Below are 18,183 nucleotides of genomic sequence, written 5' to 3'. Positions count from 1 at the left end.
AGCAGTGGGGATCTGCTGTGTATTGGTAAGTACGTGTAGGATAATTCTCACCTGAGCACCTGAGCCTTAACTTTCTTCCACCCATCTGCATAGAACTCCAGCTTAATTTAGCTTAGCAAAATCTCTCACTTAAAGACCAATAAAAAAATTCCTTGGCTTGCGTCACAAACAAGTTTATTGTTGTATCTGAAGTAAAATCATCACATGTTTAAGCCCATTCACGTGTGTAAGTTTCTTGTCAATTTAAACAAGTAAAATAGCATGGGTAGTATAATAATCCCAAAAGACACAGCGTGCATTCTGGTATTTTGTCCTTCACGACAAAACGACATGGCAACTTGGAGAGCAGCAAAAGGGTCGGCACTCAAAACTCAAAACCAACACATCATTAACAAAACACTACTATAAGCAAGCCAGCTCTCAAGACGCAAAGTGATAAACAGAATGCACTTTATTGTTCTGACAAGCCAGTTTAGCAACAGGAGCATCCAACATCACATATCAGTTATTACAGTTACACAGCGAGCACCGAAACAACCTGAGGTTAGCTTGTTCTCTGGGGACTCATTCATCCTGCAAGCAGAACTCTAGACTACCACACAACTCTAAGCTAGCACAAAGCCTGTTTACAAGAATTATCACAACACAATTGCTGAAGCCATATGCTCCTCCCGCAGAAGAAGGTACAATTTACACCGAGTCAACCACTTCAACCTGCTGTTGCGCAAGGTATCTTTCCCTCCGCTCTTTCTGTGACGAACAAATGAAGGATCGATTTTAGCAACAGAGAACGAAATATAAAAGAGAACCCAGATCTAGTCTAGAAAACGGTAAGAGACTTGAAAAGAGATATATACCCATTCATCAATGACGAGCCCTTCACCAACAATTTTAGGACCATTCTCTTCTGGAGGCTTCTTCCGCGCCTCCAGGGCAGCCTCTGCCTCAGCTAGCTGCGTGTTTAGCTTTTCCAGTTGCTTTGGAAATAAATGAACAAGAGTGACATGTTATTACAATTCTATGTCCATGGAAGAAATTTCTTGTATGCTAACAATGTCGGTATGATTTACTTACAGGTCCTGGATTCTGAACATCCAAGAAAATAACCCTCAGTATCTTCTCAACCACTGCTTGATCTTTTTGCTCGTCAAACTGCAGCCAACAAAAGAAGTTATCCTTCTGAACAACAAGCTATACACCTCAAGCATGTTACTTATCATATGAAAGTAAGGTTTTGACCACATGTCAGAAACAGAGAGTCTCCATAAGACCATAACCTTATCCCAAACAACTGCGCCTCTTTCAGTTCACACCTTGAATGGAGGATAGCACAAACATTGCCTCACCCCCTACTAAAAGAAGAAAATGGAAAAATGGACTGCAAATCTACAATAGTAAACCACCTAGCACTAGGATTGCTCTATCAACATTTACCCTATCAAGTTACATTCTATGAATTAACAGCACATTCTTCTAGTCGGACCCCCCAAGCGACTAACCTACCTCAGGAAAGAATTTTAGCTCGTCAGATTTGGGCATCCTAGCTATACAAGTCTAAGGAAGGAACTGAGGCAAGCTCAGTGTGCCTGTAACAGGCAATGAAGGGTCGAGATGCTATTGAAGTGTCAAGAAATGCATTCATAGTTTCACCACTCGAACTGCTCATCCATTCTCTCTAAAAAACTTCACCCATCTATAGTTCTGAAATTGGTACTACCCAAACTAACTAACCATCCTTATAAAATATGGTGTTCGAATAGACCAAACCTAAATCCAACAGTACAAATCAAAGTGCACACTGGCCAAATTGAGGTGAATAGGGGCATGATTGACCCTTCGACTCTCCACAATAAGATCATGCAACAGCATCCAAACAGGAATGGACTTTCTCCTTACCCTATTGCTTCTCCCAGGCTATATGTGCTCTTTGGAGCCTGGGCAAGTAAGGTCTAACAGAGTAATGGTGGCTATATCAACGAATGTTTGAAACAGATATCATTTTTTAACCTCTAAGAAAAGTGTATTTTAAAGAAATCTCGTCGGCTGACCCTGGGCAGGCCTTGAGTATTCATATGGTAAAAAATGGGCTTCTGCCCAGGCAATTTAACACCAGATGCACACAGACATCTCCCTTTCTGTGACTCGGGCGGTTGGCAGTGTTGATTGGAGCTTCGGTTGTACATTTATCTTGTAGGGTCCCTGTGCTATGGCTACGGCATGAGCGCACTATTGGACAATCAGCGACACCTTCCATCCCTGGAAACAAATTGCCACATTATCACTGTTGAGATGACCAACTGACATCCCCACCTAGGCTTAACTCATTTGATTGTGCTGTTGCTATTGGCCTCCAGACTATTTCCACCCAGAAGCATCGCAAATTTTGGCAACTGGTTTTTGGGTTGGAAATGGTTCGACTTTACCATACTAGCCGGGTTGGCCGCTTTATGTGTTGGTCTCTTATCTTTGCCTGAATGATGGTACTTTTGAGAAGGATATTTTTCTAATCCCGTGCAGGTTTATCTTCAAGTGTACAAACTGCATTGGTTTCAATCATGGTCAACACTGGAACATGTGGAGGTGTGGGATACACTTCTCCTGGCATGCCTTTCCCTGGAGGCAGTGGGCCAGCAATATCTTGTGCAGACTAGTGTACTCTCTAGGCAGTTGGATATTTTGCTTTCAGTTGCTTTATGTTATTCCCTCCGATCCTTGTCGCTGATTTAGTACAAGTCAGAGGGGGTAGCTATTTTTGTATTTGGCAAGGTAGCTTTGGCGGTGTAACAGCAAAGAGCAACAAAATTCTTTCTTTATCTAAAAAGAAGGCTCTCATCCAGTGTTCCATTTTCACTAGTCAAGAATTGAATAGAAGGGATATGCAGGAAGGCTCCTCTCATTGAAAATACAGATGAAGCATCATATTATTCAGATATTGTTTCTAAGGAGCCTAATTTCATTCCAATAAAAATAGTACCTACAGATCTACGTTGGCAACTGGGAAATGTTTGCCAAACTTAGTACAGATAGCAAACAAGACCAAAAGTAAAAGCTGAAAAGAGAAATGTCACAAACCAGCTCTGGAGCATATTCCATGGGTCCTTGGACCTTCAAGCTCAAAATCTTGAACTTGACCTTGCACTTCTGCAGAACATTCTCATTATTCTCTGGGTGCTCGACAAACTTGAAAACTGGCAGGTCAAAAGGAAACAAAAGTAAGTACCAAATATAGGCATATTGGGAAACCTTGCTAAGCAAAGATCCATGTGAAAATTGCAATTACCAGTTGCTATGATAGTCTCGCCAGGGGCAAGTATAGCTCCAGGAGGACGCATAAAGCAACTCTTGGGTGCAGTTGTTTGAAACTACAAATTCAGAATATCCACTAACAGTCAGGAAAATATCTTTATCAACAGAGTTATGGTTAAACACTAGATCTTTGACTGCAAATTCCACACATCTTCCTTGGAGAAACTGCAAAGCAATAACCAGTACTAACCTTAAATGCTACATGAGACTTGCTTGTATTCTTTATCCTAATTGCACTCTTGACCTGCTTTCCTGGTTCATCTACACAAGGCAAGCAAGAAGATTTATTAGATTCTGTAAACATAAGGAAACCAAAACAAGGAGATAGAAAAAAAACAAGTAAACTAAGATTCCGGCACATGGATCGCTGATTTCCTTGCGGTCCCTATCAAGAGTCAAAGACACTGTAAACGAACTAAAGAGTATAGTCCAGCAAAACTGAAGCTCATTTTGCCTCCTATTATGTGTGTTGTGTGCTAACCACACATCCACATGTGACAGGTCTTGTACTCATTAAGACGTAAGTAAATCAAACAACACAGCTAAGCCATTCAAGTTGTCAGAACTTTCCTGTCCATTGAATACATAAGTAATTGAAATAGTTCATTTGGGAATTACGGGAGGGCATTCCTAAAACTCGACTTCAGTAACTGTTACGGATGCTTTCCAGTTTGTTAACCACTTTCCTAGATACAGAATAACAAATTCACAAAACACGGGACAGTTTTCGGTAACATCCATAACCAGGGAGAGGCGGCCGTCCCTTGCCCAGGAGACAAGTAGGCGCCTAGGCAGCCAACATGCCAAGTGCAGCAAGAACGCCTTTTACATTGCTTCATGGGAATGGATGTAGAAAACTGAAATATAGGCGCCCTCCCTCGCCCTGGAGATCACCGACAAGCGTGGGGCTAGGCGAATGCCAACTGCAGCAAAAACACATTTTACCATTGCTTAATGGGGCTACATCAAGGAGACTGAAATAAAGGCAGCCTCACTCGCCCTGGAGATCACCAACAAGTGTGCGCCTAGGCGACAACATGGCAAGTGTAGCAAGAACGCCTTTTACCGTTGCTTCATGGGAACTGAACCCTCAAAATCAACCAGCCAGCAAACTGATGCATAAGTTTGTTTTTATACCAACACAGGAGTTCTATCACCTAAGCAGTTAGCAACAGACAGTTGCCTAGACCGGTAGACACTAAAACTAGTACATTTAAGGCTACAGCCGTATTATAGAGCTAGCCTCCAAAACTGTGGCTCCAGAATCTTGGAGGTTCTACTCGAGATCTCAGCATTGGTAGATCCTGTCAGCAATTCAACCACGGTCTGGATCGAACGTTCAGATCGACGATATTCTCTATCTCTGCAACAAGATCAAGAATCTCAGATGGCAACTTTTCCCGCTCGCCAACAAAAAACCGCCGCCCGAGAGTACAGAGGAACTCATCCGCCAAATCGATCGGGACTTCCTCCACCACTAACCGATTCCCACTACAAGACGACGGAGATCGAGCAACTGGAGCCAAAATTAACCCCGAAAATTAATGCAATCTAACGGTAAGGCGCAGGCTGCATCAGCAAATCTGGCAAAGGCCGAAGCTTTCGGAGCTACTCTCAATCTTTAACGCGAACAAAACAAGAAGGGCTAAAAAAGACGACTTGAATTCCTTGAGGGCTCACATGGGAAGTAGAGCTTGTTGGACGGATCGAGCCGGAGGCGGCGCCTTGCCGGCAGCAGAGCTTTGGCCACCGTCGAGATCCCGGCCGGAGCCCCGGGAGCGGCGCCGTCTCCGGCGACGGGCGCCTCGTGGCCGTAGCGGCCGGCCGAGTGGTGGATCCCGGAGGAGGAGGAGGACGACGCCGGCGCCGGCGCGCCGGCGGCCTGCCTGAAGGGCATGCGGCAGAGGTTCCAGAGCTTCCCGCTGCCGGACTCGCCGGCGGGCGGCGCGTACCTGTCGTCGCCGGAGATCGCCATGGGCCGGGGAAGTTACCCAGTTACCACGAACGCGGTACGGAAGATGTGGTTTTGGTTGCGCTCGCTTCTCTCTCTCTTCTAAAGTGATCTTTCTTTCACCTCAGCTTTCGCTACAGTACATTCTCCATCCTCGATCTCGCCTCTTTGATCTCTTCTCTGGTTGACTTTTATTTGCTGCTCTGTGGACTACGGCTTTATGCTGCTACTCGTATAGTGAAACTAATCATGGAACCCCGATGGCTGGATCTGCAATTTTTTAGACCCTTCCTCGCATCAAGCGCAACGGGCGTCTTTCTTCCACAAACGGGGTAACCGACGGGCAGCAGTGGAAGTAAATGTGCTCACTCATTTAGCATGTTGCGGTAAGACTTTATTTCTATCTACTTAAATGTCTCCCAAAGTAGTACACAAAGTGGAATTAATGTGCTATCTCGAATTTTTTCCCTCGGTACTCCACAAAGGAGCAGCGTGGAATATAGAAGATCTAGGAAGAATTAATATTCAGTTAAATGGTTAAGACTAGTCCCGGAGTATCATATAGTAGTATCATGCATATGGTACTAGTGTGTGATATTATCTTCACAATGCATAGTATCATATAGTAGTATCATAGGTTAATTATATTTAGTGACTTGTAGAATCTCAATGCAAAAGTGTGTACAAGATTGGTTTGACATTAATTTTTCTAGTTTTACGTGCTATGATACAGTATCTACCTATGATACTACTATCATCTCTTTCTTCATTTATTGATGTGACACATCAGCTTTTTGCATGCATGTGATGCATGATACTAGCTATGATACTACCATTGTGGGTAGTCTAAGAGGTAGTGACATCTCCAGCCTATACTAGATTTTATACTTCAGGTTTGATGTCTCCTAAAAATGCAATATTCTTTCTGCAAGAAGTGACGTTTCTATCAATAGCGAGATATTTGTAATGACTTCATCAATCTTAAAACTTGTTGAATTAGTTTTTTTGGATTCAGTCTCGCGAAGTTGCTACTTGTAGATATAGGATATGTGTGCGTTCGTAGGGGTGCGTGTATATACATGTATTTGTAAGGGTCTACATTTGTACAGTGTTTCGGAAAGAATAGAGCATCATCCCTGGTGTAAAAAAAAATAGAGAGGTGTGATACTAGTGAAAACAAGCGAAGGAGGGTATTTTCTTAAATTCAAAGCACGAAAGAGTCTTCTAAGATTACCTGCAATGAAGGTATCATACCTAGTATCATGCACCACATGTATACAAAAAGCTCATATGTCACATTAATTAATGATGAAAGAGATGATAATAGTAGATGACGTATCATAGCACATAACTAGAAAAATTAATTCCAAACAAATCTTATATTTGTATTGAGATTCTACAAAACAATAAATATAACCAGCTTATAATACTAATAATATGCATTGTGGACATAGTATCATACAATAGTATCATAAGTATGGTACTACTATATGATACTTCTCATAGTGACTAGTGTAATACCACGTTAACATTAGTCATTTTGACTATCAATTTTGTGCGAAAGATTGACTTTATAAGAAAAATATACGTTACGAATACATATTCTGCGATAAACCTAGCTATACATGTTTGAATTTTTATATAAGTTTTATTTTATTGCACCCTCGACGTGGGGACAATACACCGTGGCTCGCGTCGAATGAGGCTGGGAGGAAGCGCGATACGCAAGAAAACTCAGCTAGCGCTTTTTGAGACCCGAAGCCTCAGTACCTCGGGAGGAACTCCGTCAGAGGTTCCGACAACTATGGGTTGCTCTAGGTTAGCCTGACCTCCCATGGGGCTTCGTCATTCGCAGCTTGTCACCATGAGTAAACTAACGAACAACGAGAAGCATAGGTACAAGGGTAAGGGATAGATGAACACGAAAAAGTGTCATGGATTAATAAATTAGATTGGTGTCATTCAATCGGTCATCACCTCTCACATGAATATATGAGACGACTCATCTTCCCATGCAAGCAATGAACTCCTCTATATTTTCCATACAAGAGAAGGACTTTAACTTCCGTTCAAAAACCCTAGATCTAGCTTAAGTCGGATAGAATCCGGATTCAACTATGTTTCTATCCTGCTTCTCGTCCTCGCTTTGGATACTGCATCATTACTTGGATGGAGATGCTCCACAAAGCAAAATTGTGCGTCGTGAAGAGACGAACAACTAGTGTGTTGATCATTTCTCCATCTAAGGCCCCCTTGATGCATCTTCGGACGCATCTTCAGCTTCAAATCAGATCCGCTGTGGTTACTCAGATCTTGTCGAGGATTTGTAGGCCGCATGATAGGTCAGATGGAGATGATTCCAATATCAAAGTTGTACGTATTGGCTATACAGACAATTTCCTTTTTGAGAATTGTTCATCCAAGGCCATCTCTATGCATCTGCAAACACATCTTCAGCTTCAGGTCGGATTCATCAGGCGAAAAGTTACCCGGATCTTGTCAAGACTTTGTGGGTCGCACCGTAAGCCGGAATATAGATGACTCCAAAAGAAAAGTTTTACATTTCGGAGTGGTACGAATAACTTTATTGTTGGGCCATTTTTTCATAGGAGATCATCTTGAGGATATTCTAACTAACATCTCCATATGTTGTTTTCCGGGTATTCCCATCTTAAACCCGAGATGGCCTAATTTTGACCAAAATCATTTGGTCTTCCATCTTAGCATGACTTCTTGATGTATTAAAGTTCTAGCGCTCACTTTTCCTCGCCAAGATGACTTTTCATCTACCATAAGCCTGAAGTGACCAATCCACCATGGATCCACCTAATGACAAATGTAGCCAAGGATCCACCTTGGGACCAAAGTTTCCATGGATCCGCCTAAGGGCTGAGGTAGCATGGATCCGTGTAACATCCCAAAAATTTCAAAACAAAACAAATGAATTTCCCTAGTTCCAAATTTTGGAACCAACAAAAACTTTTATTAAATTAGGTGTGATACATAGTGATCTTGCTTAATTCTTGTGCTATTGCCATGATTTCTTGTTAAAATAGTTTGAAATAATCTTAAACCCTAAACCTCACCCCTCTTTTCACCATCCTAGTTAAAATAAAATAAAAGGGAATTAAATAAGAAAAAGGTATGTGTGCCTATGGCTATAATTATATATATTTACCCTAGAACTTTCTACTTTGTTTAGAGGTTTGGAAAACCTTCATACACCTCACCTAGTACTTAGCAAATCAAATCCAAGTTGAAACAAAAGAAAATAAAAAGAAACTAAAAATGCCATAGAGGCATACGAGAGTAAAATAGCAAATATGTGAATTTAAGAACCTTGACCCTAATACATGTTGTGAATGGTTGGATCACCCCTCTATACCATTTCAACCCTCAACCACACCATTTGGGTCAAGCCAAGTCAAATTAAAACTCAAATGCAACATATGCATAGAGGCATATGTGACACATAGCCATAATACCCAATTCTTGTTCTATGCCTTTAAACCTTACCCAAATGATGTGAAACCATCTCTAAACCTAATATAATGCTAAATTAACCCTAACCCATGCCCAAGTAAAGCAAGAGGAACAATTTACAAGAATAATAAAATTTGACACCTCACCTCTTATGTGTTATGGCCATTTTTGCAAATCTTTGAGCTAGACCTTTTGGAATGGATTCAATGGTTTGAAAATGTTTCTAAACTAATAAGAATCACATTAGAGTCAAGAAAAGTCAAATCAAATGGAGAGAAATCAAATAGTGAGAAAATCTCAATTTCACTCACATACACATAAGGCCAATTTTGCAAATTTTCACCAAAGGCCACCATTGCTTGATCTATTGCTTGGAGAATACTTATATATGATAAACAAACACAAATTCATAAAAGAAACCAGAATCAAATCCAAGAAAATCTCAAAACCAACATACATGTGATAATGGTCAAAATTGAGTTTTATAAAATGTTCCTCACTTTACCCCTCTGGTTTTGACTTTTCCTCAACCAAACTTGGTCAACTATTGCCATGTCATCCAAGACCTTGTCAAGGTGAACAACTTTCATGTTGACCACCCATGCTAACTTTGACCAGGTTGACCAGAATAGATTTGACAAGAGAGGACTTTGAAATAAAGAGAAGATAACCCCAAATTTGAATTCTCACAAACCTTCACCAAAATGAACACCAACACCACCTTTCCATCACATTAATTATATAATTGAGCTCCACCAAAAAGAATTGCAAAATTCCAATAAAAGTTTCATGCGGCCATTTCATCATACACCTTGCAGGCACAAATCTGGAAATGCAACACACCCTAATATCCTCTGGATTTTTGCCTAAACTCCTTTCTATCTTTGATCATTGTTGCTCTGGTACCATCCCTCCATCAAGCCCTGCCTTTGGCACTGAGTAAAGTGGAGCTATGATCATCCTTTCATCCATGCCATGTACCATGCCGGCCACCCTCACTCCATTTCTCCCTGGTCCTCTCCTATCCACCTCACCATGTCTACTGACTCTCCTACTCTCCCCTGAGCATGCTCGTACCAGCCCTAAGCAAAGAGACACACACCTTTGGCCAAACGGTGCACGCCCAGTACCATGTCGCGGCTTGCCAGCGCACGCGGTGAGCGCGCCCAGACACCATCCTGGACGCGCCAGTACGCCACTCGCCTGGACGCTCTCGTCCTCCTCTCCCTCTCCCACTTGGCACGCATGATCACCACGCCTACGGCTACACGCTAGACATGCTCGCTAGCTCGCGGAAGCACCGTCGCCATCGCCATGATCAAGAGTTTGGCCGCCAGTACCGTGAGATGATGAGCATGCGCCCGAGCGATCCCATCCTCCCCTCGCTGCGCCAGCTAAACCCAGAGCATCGCCTAGCCGTCGCCTACACGACGCGCATCCTAGCTTGCCCCTTCGCGCCCTGGAACGCCCTTGCCGTCGTCGACCTCCACGGACACCCACCGCACCCAAGCGCAACTATAAATAGAGGCAACCCCTTGATGATTTCTCCACCCCAATCGCCTCCCCTCCTTCTCCTTGATCTCCTCGACCACCTCCCCCTTCCCAATCCCGCCGGAGTTGCTCCAATTTCACCGCCGACCACCGCCACAGTAGCTCCTCACCGCCGTCAAATTAGCCCACCTCAAGCTCCGCCACCGGTACTAGTCGACGTCTCGTCATCGACAACGTCGTCTAGCCCCTGCGCCGTCCATCGCTGGAGCTCCGTCACGCCGCCGACCCCCTACCTTGCCGGAGCAGCAAGTTCTTCTCCCCCGTCGACAACGACGACTGCCAGCCGTGCGCTCGTCGTCTGATCCGACGGTCGACGCTGCGTACCGTTTCGGTAACGAAATTAGTCACTGACACGTGGGACCGTATGTCAGCAGGCCCGCGTCGTAACTAGGCTAGTTTCTCTGTTTAAACCAATTCGGCCCATCTGCTTTTCCCGCGCGGCCCAACAATTCAAACCCTGTATTATTTTGATTCAGCAAATTTCAATACTGGTATGTGCTATAAATTGAATAGTTTTAAATCTATAACTCCAAATCTTGTGATCCAAATTGTTCCAGAAAGCCTATGAAATTATCTACATTTTGCCACTAGTCTCAACCCCATATCTTGTGTAAATTTTGAATAGCAAAACAAAACAGAGACTTTTCAGTATTCAAATAAATCTTAAAAATCAACCAATTTTAATTTTGAAGTGAATCCAATTGCAATAATTCACATTTCACCAACTCTAATTTACTATGTAAAAATATGATATGGGTTCTGTACATGATCATGGGCTAGATTCAAAAATTGGCTATGTAGTCAATACTAGCTCATTTAAATCAATTTCAAATTTTAGGGTTTTAAATCTATGAGGTGTAGCACCTCATTTAAATCACTTCCCCAAGTGTTATGCAGTAATGTGAGGTACTTAGTTGCATGATCTCATATTTGCTCACTTGTGGAATTTAAATCAAAATGGTATTTAATTTGGCAATGGTTATTTAAATCACATGAGATGATGAATCTCATTTAAATCATTCTTCTCAAATGATAAGTGTGAAGTGTTGACCTTGGTCAACATGGGATCATCCCTGGTTATTTGAGAAGATTAAATCTTAAGAAGATTCAATGAGAGGAAATTATTTCTCCAAACCAAAGAGAAACCCTAATTACAACTTTCAATGAGAGGAAATTATTTTCCTAATGTTAAATAAAGAAACCCTAGCATAATTTGTGAATAAATGTTAAGTAGTGATGCTAGATCATTTGGGTGAGCCATTAAGGCTAATTAAGATTACTTAAGTGTTGTTTGGTGATTGTATCCTCGTATTCGTTTATAGACGCTAGTACCGGAGACTATCAAGAGGAAGAGGTCTTCTACCAAGAGGAAGAGCAAGAGAACTTTGATCACATCACCAATCAAGGCAAGATATTACCAATGCAAGCTAGACTAATGCAAGCTATTTTGTTTGCAAGCTATTACCAATGCAAGCTAGACTAATGCAAGATATTTTGTTTGCAAGCTATTACCAATGCAAGGTAGACTAATGCAAGCTATTTTGGTTGCAAGCTATTACCAATGCAAGCTAGACTAATGCAAGCTATTTTGTTTGCAAGCTATTACCAATGCAACCAGACTAATGCAAAGCTCTACAAGAGCAAGGCACCATTACTTTTATTTTATGCTTAATGCTCCTATCCCAAGTTTTTACTTTACAAACTTTACTAAATTTTATTTATCAAAGTACTTTTTGATTCATGATTCACTTAGTTTAGTTATGGAGTAGTGCAAGAGTAGCAAACTTAGCCTAGAGCAATCCAAGTTGCTTAGCACCCCTTATGACTAGTTGCTAGTGCTAAACTAAAATTGACTACTATAGTTGGGAACTTGTGAAATGAAATGACTTTGAAAACCTTGGAATGATGAGTCATTCTATTGAAAGATTTTGAAGGTGAATATGACTTGTGAATGACTTGGTGAAATTTACCAAAAACTGATGGTTGGGTTCGGATGCGATACCATTCCAATTTTACAAGGACCCCCACAATACCTGAATCGCGGGTAAGGCTTAGCTGGAAATTTATGTGTCTTAGTATGGGTTCCCTCTAAAACAAGCGTCATCGGGGTTATGCCGGAGGCTGCCTCTACAACAAAACGAATGATTATGAAATGACGTGAAATGAGGTGAATGTCCGACCCAAGCCTTGTGCAGTTCCCAGGCTGACTCTCTGTCTTCACTGGGAGGCCAAGATCATGGGGAGAGGTGCCTATACTAGGGTATGTAAATGAAAGGTTAGGATTGGTAGTTCGCGTACTGCGTATGATAAATCAGGGCCAGTTACCCCTGACGAACTATTGCAATTGTTGTGGCACAAGTGTACAACCTCTGCAGAGTTTAACCTATTCGAATAGCCTCGTCCGCGGTCATGGACAATTGGAAAGGCCATACTGTTCCGTCATCAGAACTTTTCTAAAAATATGAAGGGTGACTTGTGATTTGAATTGAAAGGTGACTTTGACGTTGAATCACAACTGAGTTGTGGGAATGACACTAATGTTCCCACTTGAGTTAAGTTAGGAAAATGAGGAGTTTTTGATTATTAAAGTTCTTATGAAATAAAACTGGCTTTCTGCAAATGAAACTAGAGCTTAGAACCCCCTTTTTACTATAGTTGATAGTATTTACCTTAGTACTAGTTTGCGAGTAATTTAAAGTACTCATGGTTGTGTCCATGGCTATTCAAATGGCCAGACTATGAAGACGAGTACCAGAACCCGGAAGAAGGACAGCAGGACGTCTACGATAACTAGGATCACTCCTGACGTCAACAGTTGCCTGTGGAATAAATGGACTACTACTACGCTATTTCGCTTCCGCTATATGTTATGTAATTGATCAATAGAACTTCTATTATTCTAATGAGATTGGATCATGTGATCCTTTATTTGTAAGACGATTATGGGTTGTAATGAATGATGTGTTGTGATATCAATCCATTATGTCTCGCAAAAACAATATTCCTGGGATTGCGAGGAATGGCATAATAGGCATCTGGACTTTAAAAAAATCCGGGTGTTGACAAGTTGGTATCAGAGCCATTATTGACCTTAGGAGACCCTAGTTAGAATGGACGTCTGAAAAACTTAGTTTCAAAAACCAATGAAGTGAATATTTATAAAAACTTATTCTCACTCTTACCCTTGAGATCTTTTTCAAAGAAAGAAAATTCATGCTCTATTTTCTTTGCAATTCTACATAAAAGTTTGCACACTTGATCACTTCTCTAACTTACTTACACAAATTGCTCACAGATGGAGTACCAATGTGAGTCCTATCAACTTGGTCACGGAGGAAACCTGATGTTCGAGAAGGATTTGAAGCAACTAGTGGAATATTTAGGACGCCCGTATCCCGAGTTCTTCGGAATACCCCTCAACCATCCATCGGAAGGACCACCTCGGTGGGAAGTTACTGCAGATCTGAGAGGAAAGCTTGGAGCCCCAATATGGGAAACCATCTGGTTTTCTGTAACGGGAAACACTTGGAAGGATGGAATAGCCAAGACCATGCAGGAAGCAATTGCCCGACTGTGCGGGCAAAATGAGAACAAGATCAAGAATACCCGCTTCATTTACTACCCAAGACATGACCCCATGGGAAGACCATTAACCATGCCACCGCACCCGGAGATGAACTACTATGTCGCCTGTCTGGACTTCCTGCTGCACAAGACTCGCAAGGAGTTGGACAATGCCCGTCAAGCATATTACCCATGAAGATGAAGAAACCCCCCTGAAGAGTAGTATCATTAAAGCACTTTCGTAGGTGTGAGTTTGTATCAGGATCCCCTTGTATCGTAGAACGAATGAATGGTTCTTCAAACCAACGGTGTGTTAGCTTTGTAATATGTGATGTTTGGAATGAATGAAAAAGTGTTGTTGGTTTTTACCCCCGCAACACTACTCAATTTTTCAAGTTATGAACTTTTTTAAACTTTAACAAAACAAACCATAGAAATTTCCCTCTTATCTTATCATCTACCTCAATCTACCACATGAGTGCCACTGAACCTCAGGAAGCACCCCAGGCCATGCCAAGTATGTTTTCCTGTTAATCCAATTTCTAAATATCTCTTAGGAACCTAACTTTTCTTAAAATCTCGGGACGAGATTTGTTTAAGGGGGAAGGGTTTGTAACATCCCAAAAATTTCAAAACAAAACAAATGAATTTCCCTAGTTCCAAATTTTGGAACCAACAAAAACTTTTATTAAATTAGGTGTGATACATAGTGATCTTGCTTAATTCTTGTGATATTGCCATGATTGCTTGTTAAAATAGTTTGAAATAATCTTAAACCCTAAACCTCACCCCTCTTTTCACCATCCTAGTTAAAATAAAATAAAAGGGAATTAAATAAGAAAAAGGTATATGTGCCTATGGCTATAATTATAAATCTTTACCCTAGACCTTTCTACTTTGTTTAGAGGTTTGGAAAACCTTCATACACCTCACCTAGTACTTAGCAAATCAAATCCAAGTTGAAACAAAAGAAAATAAAAAGAAACTAAAAATGCCATAGAGGCATACGAGAGTAAAATAGCAAATATGTGAATTTAAGAACCTTGACCCTAATACATGTTGTGAATGGTTGGATCACCCCTCTATACCATTTCAACCCTCAACCACACCATTTGGGTCAAGCCAAGTCAAATTAAAACTCAAATGCAACATATGCATAGAGGCATATGTGACACATAGCCATAATACCCAATTCTTGTTCTATGCCTTTAAACCTTACCCAAATGATGTGAAACCATCTCTAAACCTAATATAATGCTAAATTAACCCTAACCCATGCCCAAGTAAAGCAAGAGGAACAATTTACAAGAATAATAAAATTTGACACCTCACCTCTTATGTGTTATGGCCATTTTTGCAAATCTTTGAGCTAGACCTTTTGGAATGGATTCAATGGTTTGAAAATGTTTCTAAACTAATAAGAATCACATTAGAGTCAAGAAAAGTCAAATCAAATGGAGAGAAATCAAATAGTGAGAAAATCCCAATTTCACTCACATACACATAAGGCCAATTTTGCAAATTTTCACCAAAGGCCACCATTGCTTGATCTATTGCTTGGAGAATACTTATATATGATAAACAAACACAAATGCATCAAAGAAACCAGAATCAAATCCAAGAAAATCTCAAAACCAACATACATGTGATAATGGTCAAAATTGTGTTTTATAAAATGTTCCTCACTTTACCCCTCTGGTTTTGACTTTTCCTCAACCAAACTTGGTCAACTATTGCCATGTCATCCAAGACCTTGTCAAGGTGAACAACTTTCATGTTGACCACCCATGCTAACTTTGACCAGGTTGACCAGAATAGATTTGACAAGAGAGGACTTTGAAATAAAGAGAAGATAACCCCAAATTTGAATTCTCACAAACCTTCACCAAAATGAACACCAACACCACCTTTCCATCACATTAATTATATAATTGAGCTCCACCAAAAAGAATTGCAAAATTCCAATAAAAGTTTCATGCGGCCATTTCATCATGCACCTTGCGAGGCACAAATCTGGAAATGCAACACACCCTAATATCCTCTGGATTTTTGCCTAAACTCCTTTCTATCTTTGATCATTGTTGCTCTGGTACCATCCCTGCATCAAGCCCTGCCTTTGGCACTGAGTAAAGTGGAGCTATGATCATCCTTTCATCCATGCCATGTACCATGCCGGCCACCCTCACTCCATTTCTCCCTGGTCCTCTCCTATCCACCTCACCATGTCTACTGACTCTCCTACTCTCCCCTGAGCATGCTCGTACCAGCCCTAAGCAAAGAGACACACACCTTTGGCCAAACGGTGCACGCCCAGTACCATGTCGCGGCTTGCCAGCGCACGCGGTGAGCGCGCCCAGACACCATCCTGGACGCGCCAGTACGCCACTCGCCTGGACGCTCTCGTCCTCCTCTCCCTCTCCCACTTGGCACGCATGATCACCACGCCTACGGCTACACACTAGACATGCTCGCTAGCTCGCGGAAGCACCGTCGCCATCGCCATGATCAAGAGTTTGGCCGCCAGTACCGTGAGATGATGAGCATGCGCCCGAGCGATCCCATCCTCCCCTCGCTGCGCCAGCTACACCCAGAGCATCGCCTAGCCGTCGCCTACACGACGTGCATCCTAGCTTGCCCCTTCGCGCCCTGGAACGCCCTTGCCGTCGTCGACCTTGATGCGTGTAGTTGACACGTCCGTTGGGAACCCCAAGAGGAAGGTGTGATGCGCACAGCGACAAGTTTCCCTCAGTAAGAAACCAAGGTTTAATCGAACCAGTAGGAGTCAAGAAGCACGTTGAAGGTTGATGGCGGCGGGATGTAGTGCGGCGCAACACCAGAGATTACGGCGCCAACGTGGAACCTGCACAACACAACCAAAGTACTTTGCCCCAACGAAACAGTGAGGTTGTCAATCTCACCGGCTTGCTGTAACAAAGTGTTAACCGTATTGTGTGGAAGGTGATTGTTTGCAAGAAAACAGTAAAACAAGTATTGCAGCAGATTTGTATTTCAGTATGAAAGAATGGACCGGGGTCCACAGTTCACTAGAGGTGTCTCTCCCATAAGATAAAAGCATGTTGGGTGAACAAATTACGGTCGGGCAATTGACAAATAGAGAGGGCATAACAATGCACATACATGTCATGATAAATATAGTGAGATTTAATTGGGCATTACGACAAAGTACATAGACCGCCATCCAGGCATGCATCTATGCCTAAAAAGTCCACCTTCGAGGTTATCATCCGAACCCCTTCCGAGTATTAAGTTGCAAAACAACGAGACAATTGCATTAAGTATGGTGCGTAATGTAATCAACAACTACATCCTTAGACATAGCATCAATGTTTTATCCCTAGTGGCAACAACACATCCACAACCTTAGAACTTTCTCATCATCGTCCCGAGATATCAATGGAGGCATGAACCCACTATCGAGCATAAATACTCCCTCTTGGAGTTAAGAGCAAAAACTTGGCCGAGCCTCTACTAATAACGGAGAGCATGCAAGATCATAAACAACACATAGGTAATAACTTGATAATTAACATAACATAGTATTCTCTATCCATCGGATCCCGACAAACACAACATATAGCATTACGGATAGATGATCTTGATCATGTTAGGCAGCTCACAAGATCCAACAATGAAGCACAATGAGGAGAAGACAACCATCTAGCTACTGCTATGGACCCATAGTCCAGGGGTGAACTACTCACTCATCACTCCGGAGGCGACCATGGAGGTGAAGAGTCCTCCGGGAGATGAATCCCCTCTCCGGCAGGGGTGCCGGAGGAGATCTCCAGAATCCCCGAGATGGGATTGGCGGCGGCGGCGTCTCGGTAAGGTTTTCCGTATCGTGGCTCTCGGTGTCGGGGGTTTCGCGACGGAGGCTTTAAGTAGGCGGAAGGGCAACGCGGAGGGCCACACGAGGGCCCCACACCATAGGTCGGCGCGGCCGGGGCCCGGGCCGCGCCGCCCTAGTGTGGCGGCGCCTCATGGCCCCACTTCGACTCCTCTTCGGTCTTCCGGAAGCTTCGTGGCAAAATAGGACCCCGGGCGTTGATTTCGTCCAATTCCGAGAATATTTCGTTACTAGGATTTCCGAAACCAAAAACAGCAGAAAACAAAGAATCGGCTCTTCGGCATCTTCTTAATAGGTTAGTTCCAGAAAATGCACGAATATGACATAAAGTGTGCATAAAACATGTAGATATCATCAACAATGTGGCATGGAACATAAGAAATTATCGATATGTCGGAGACGTATCAGCATCCCCAAGCTTAGTTCCTGCTCGTCCCGAGCGAGTAAAACGATAACAAAG

The 18,183-nt window shown here is 42.4% G+C and overlaps 1 protein-coding gene across 1 annotated transcript; it reads right to left on the bottom strand.

Moving 5' to 3' along the window:
- Window positions 1-436: 436 nt before the first annotated feature.
- LOC124676772 (vesicle-associated protein 4-2-like) lies at window positions 437-5,615 on the bottom strand. The gene is made up of 7 exons (XM_047212801.1): window positions 4,987-5,615; window positions 3,497-3,567; window positions 3,281-3,362; window positions 3,073-3,188; window positions 1,075-1,152; window positions 858-977; window positions 437-750 (listed from the first exon to the last, which is right to left on the bottom strand). The coding sequence occupies exons 1-7, from the start codon at window positions 5,279-5,281 to the stop codon at window positions 691-693; spliced, it is 822 nt and encodes a 273-aa protein (XP_047068757.1). The 5' UTR covers window positions 5,282-5,615; the 3' UTR covers window positions 437-690.
- Between the last annotated feature and the right edge of the window lie 12,568 nt (window positions 5,616-18,183).

The sequence above is a fragment of the Lolium rigidum genome, chromosome 7 (genome assembly GCF_022539505.1).
Source record: "Lolium rigidum isolate FL_2022 chromosome 7, APGP_CSIRO_Lrig_0.1, whole genome shotgun sequence".
In the NCBI taxonomy this organism is placed as follows: domain Eukaryota; kingdom Viridiplantae; phylum Streptophyta; class Magnoliopsida; order Poales; family Poaceae; genus Lolium; species Lolium rigidum.
Note: the sequence above shows the minus strand (reverse complement) of the source record. Positions and strands in the feature narration are given on the sequence as shown.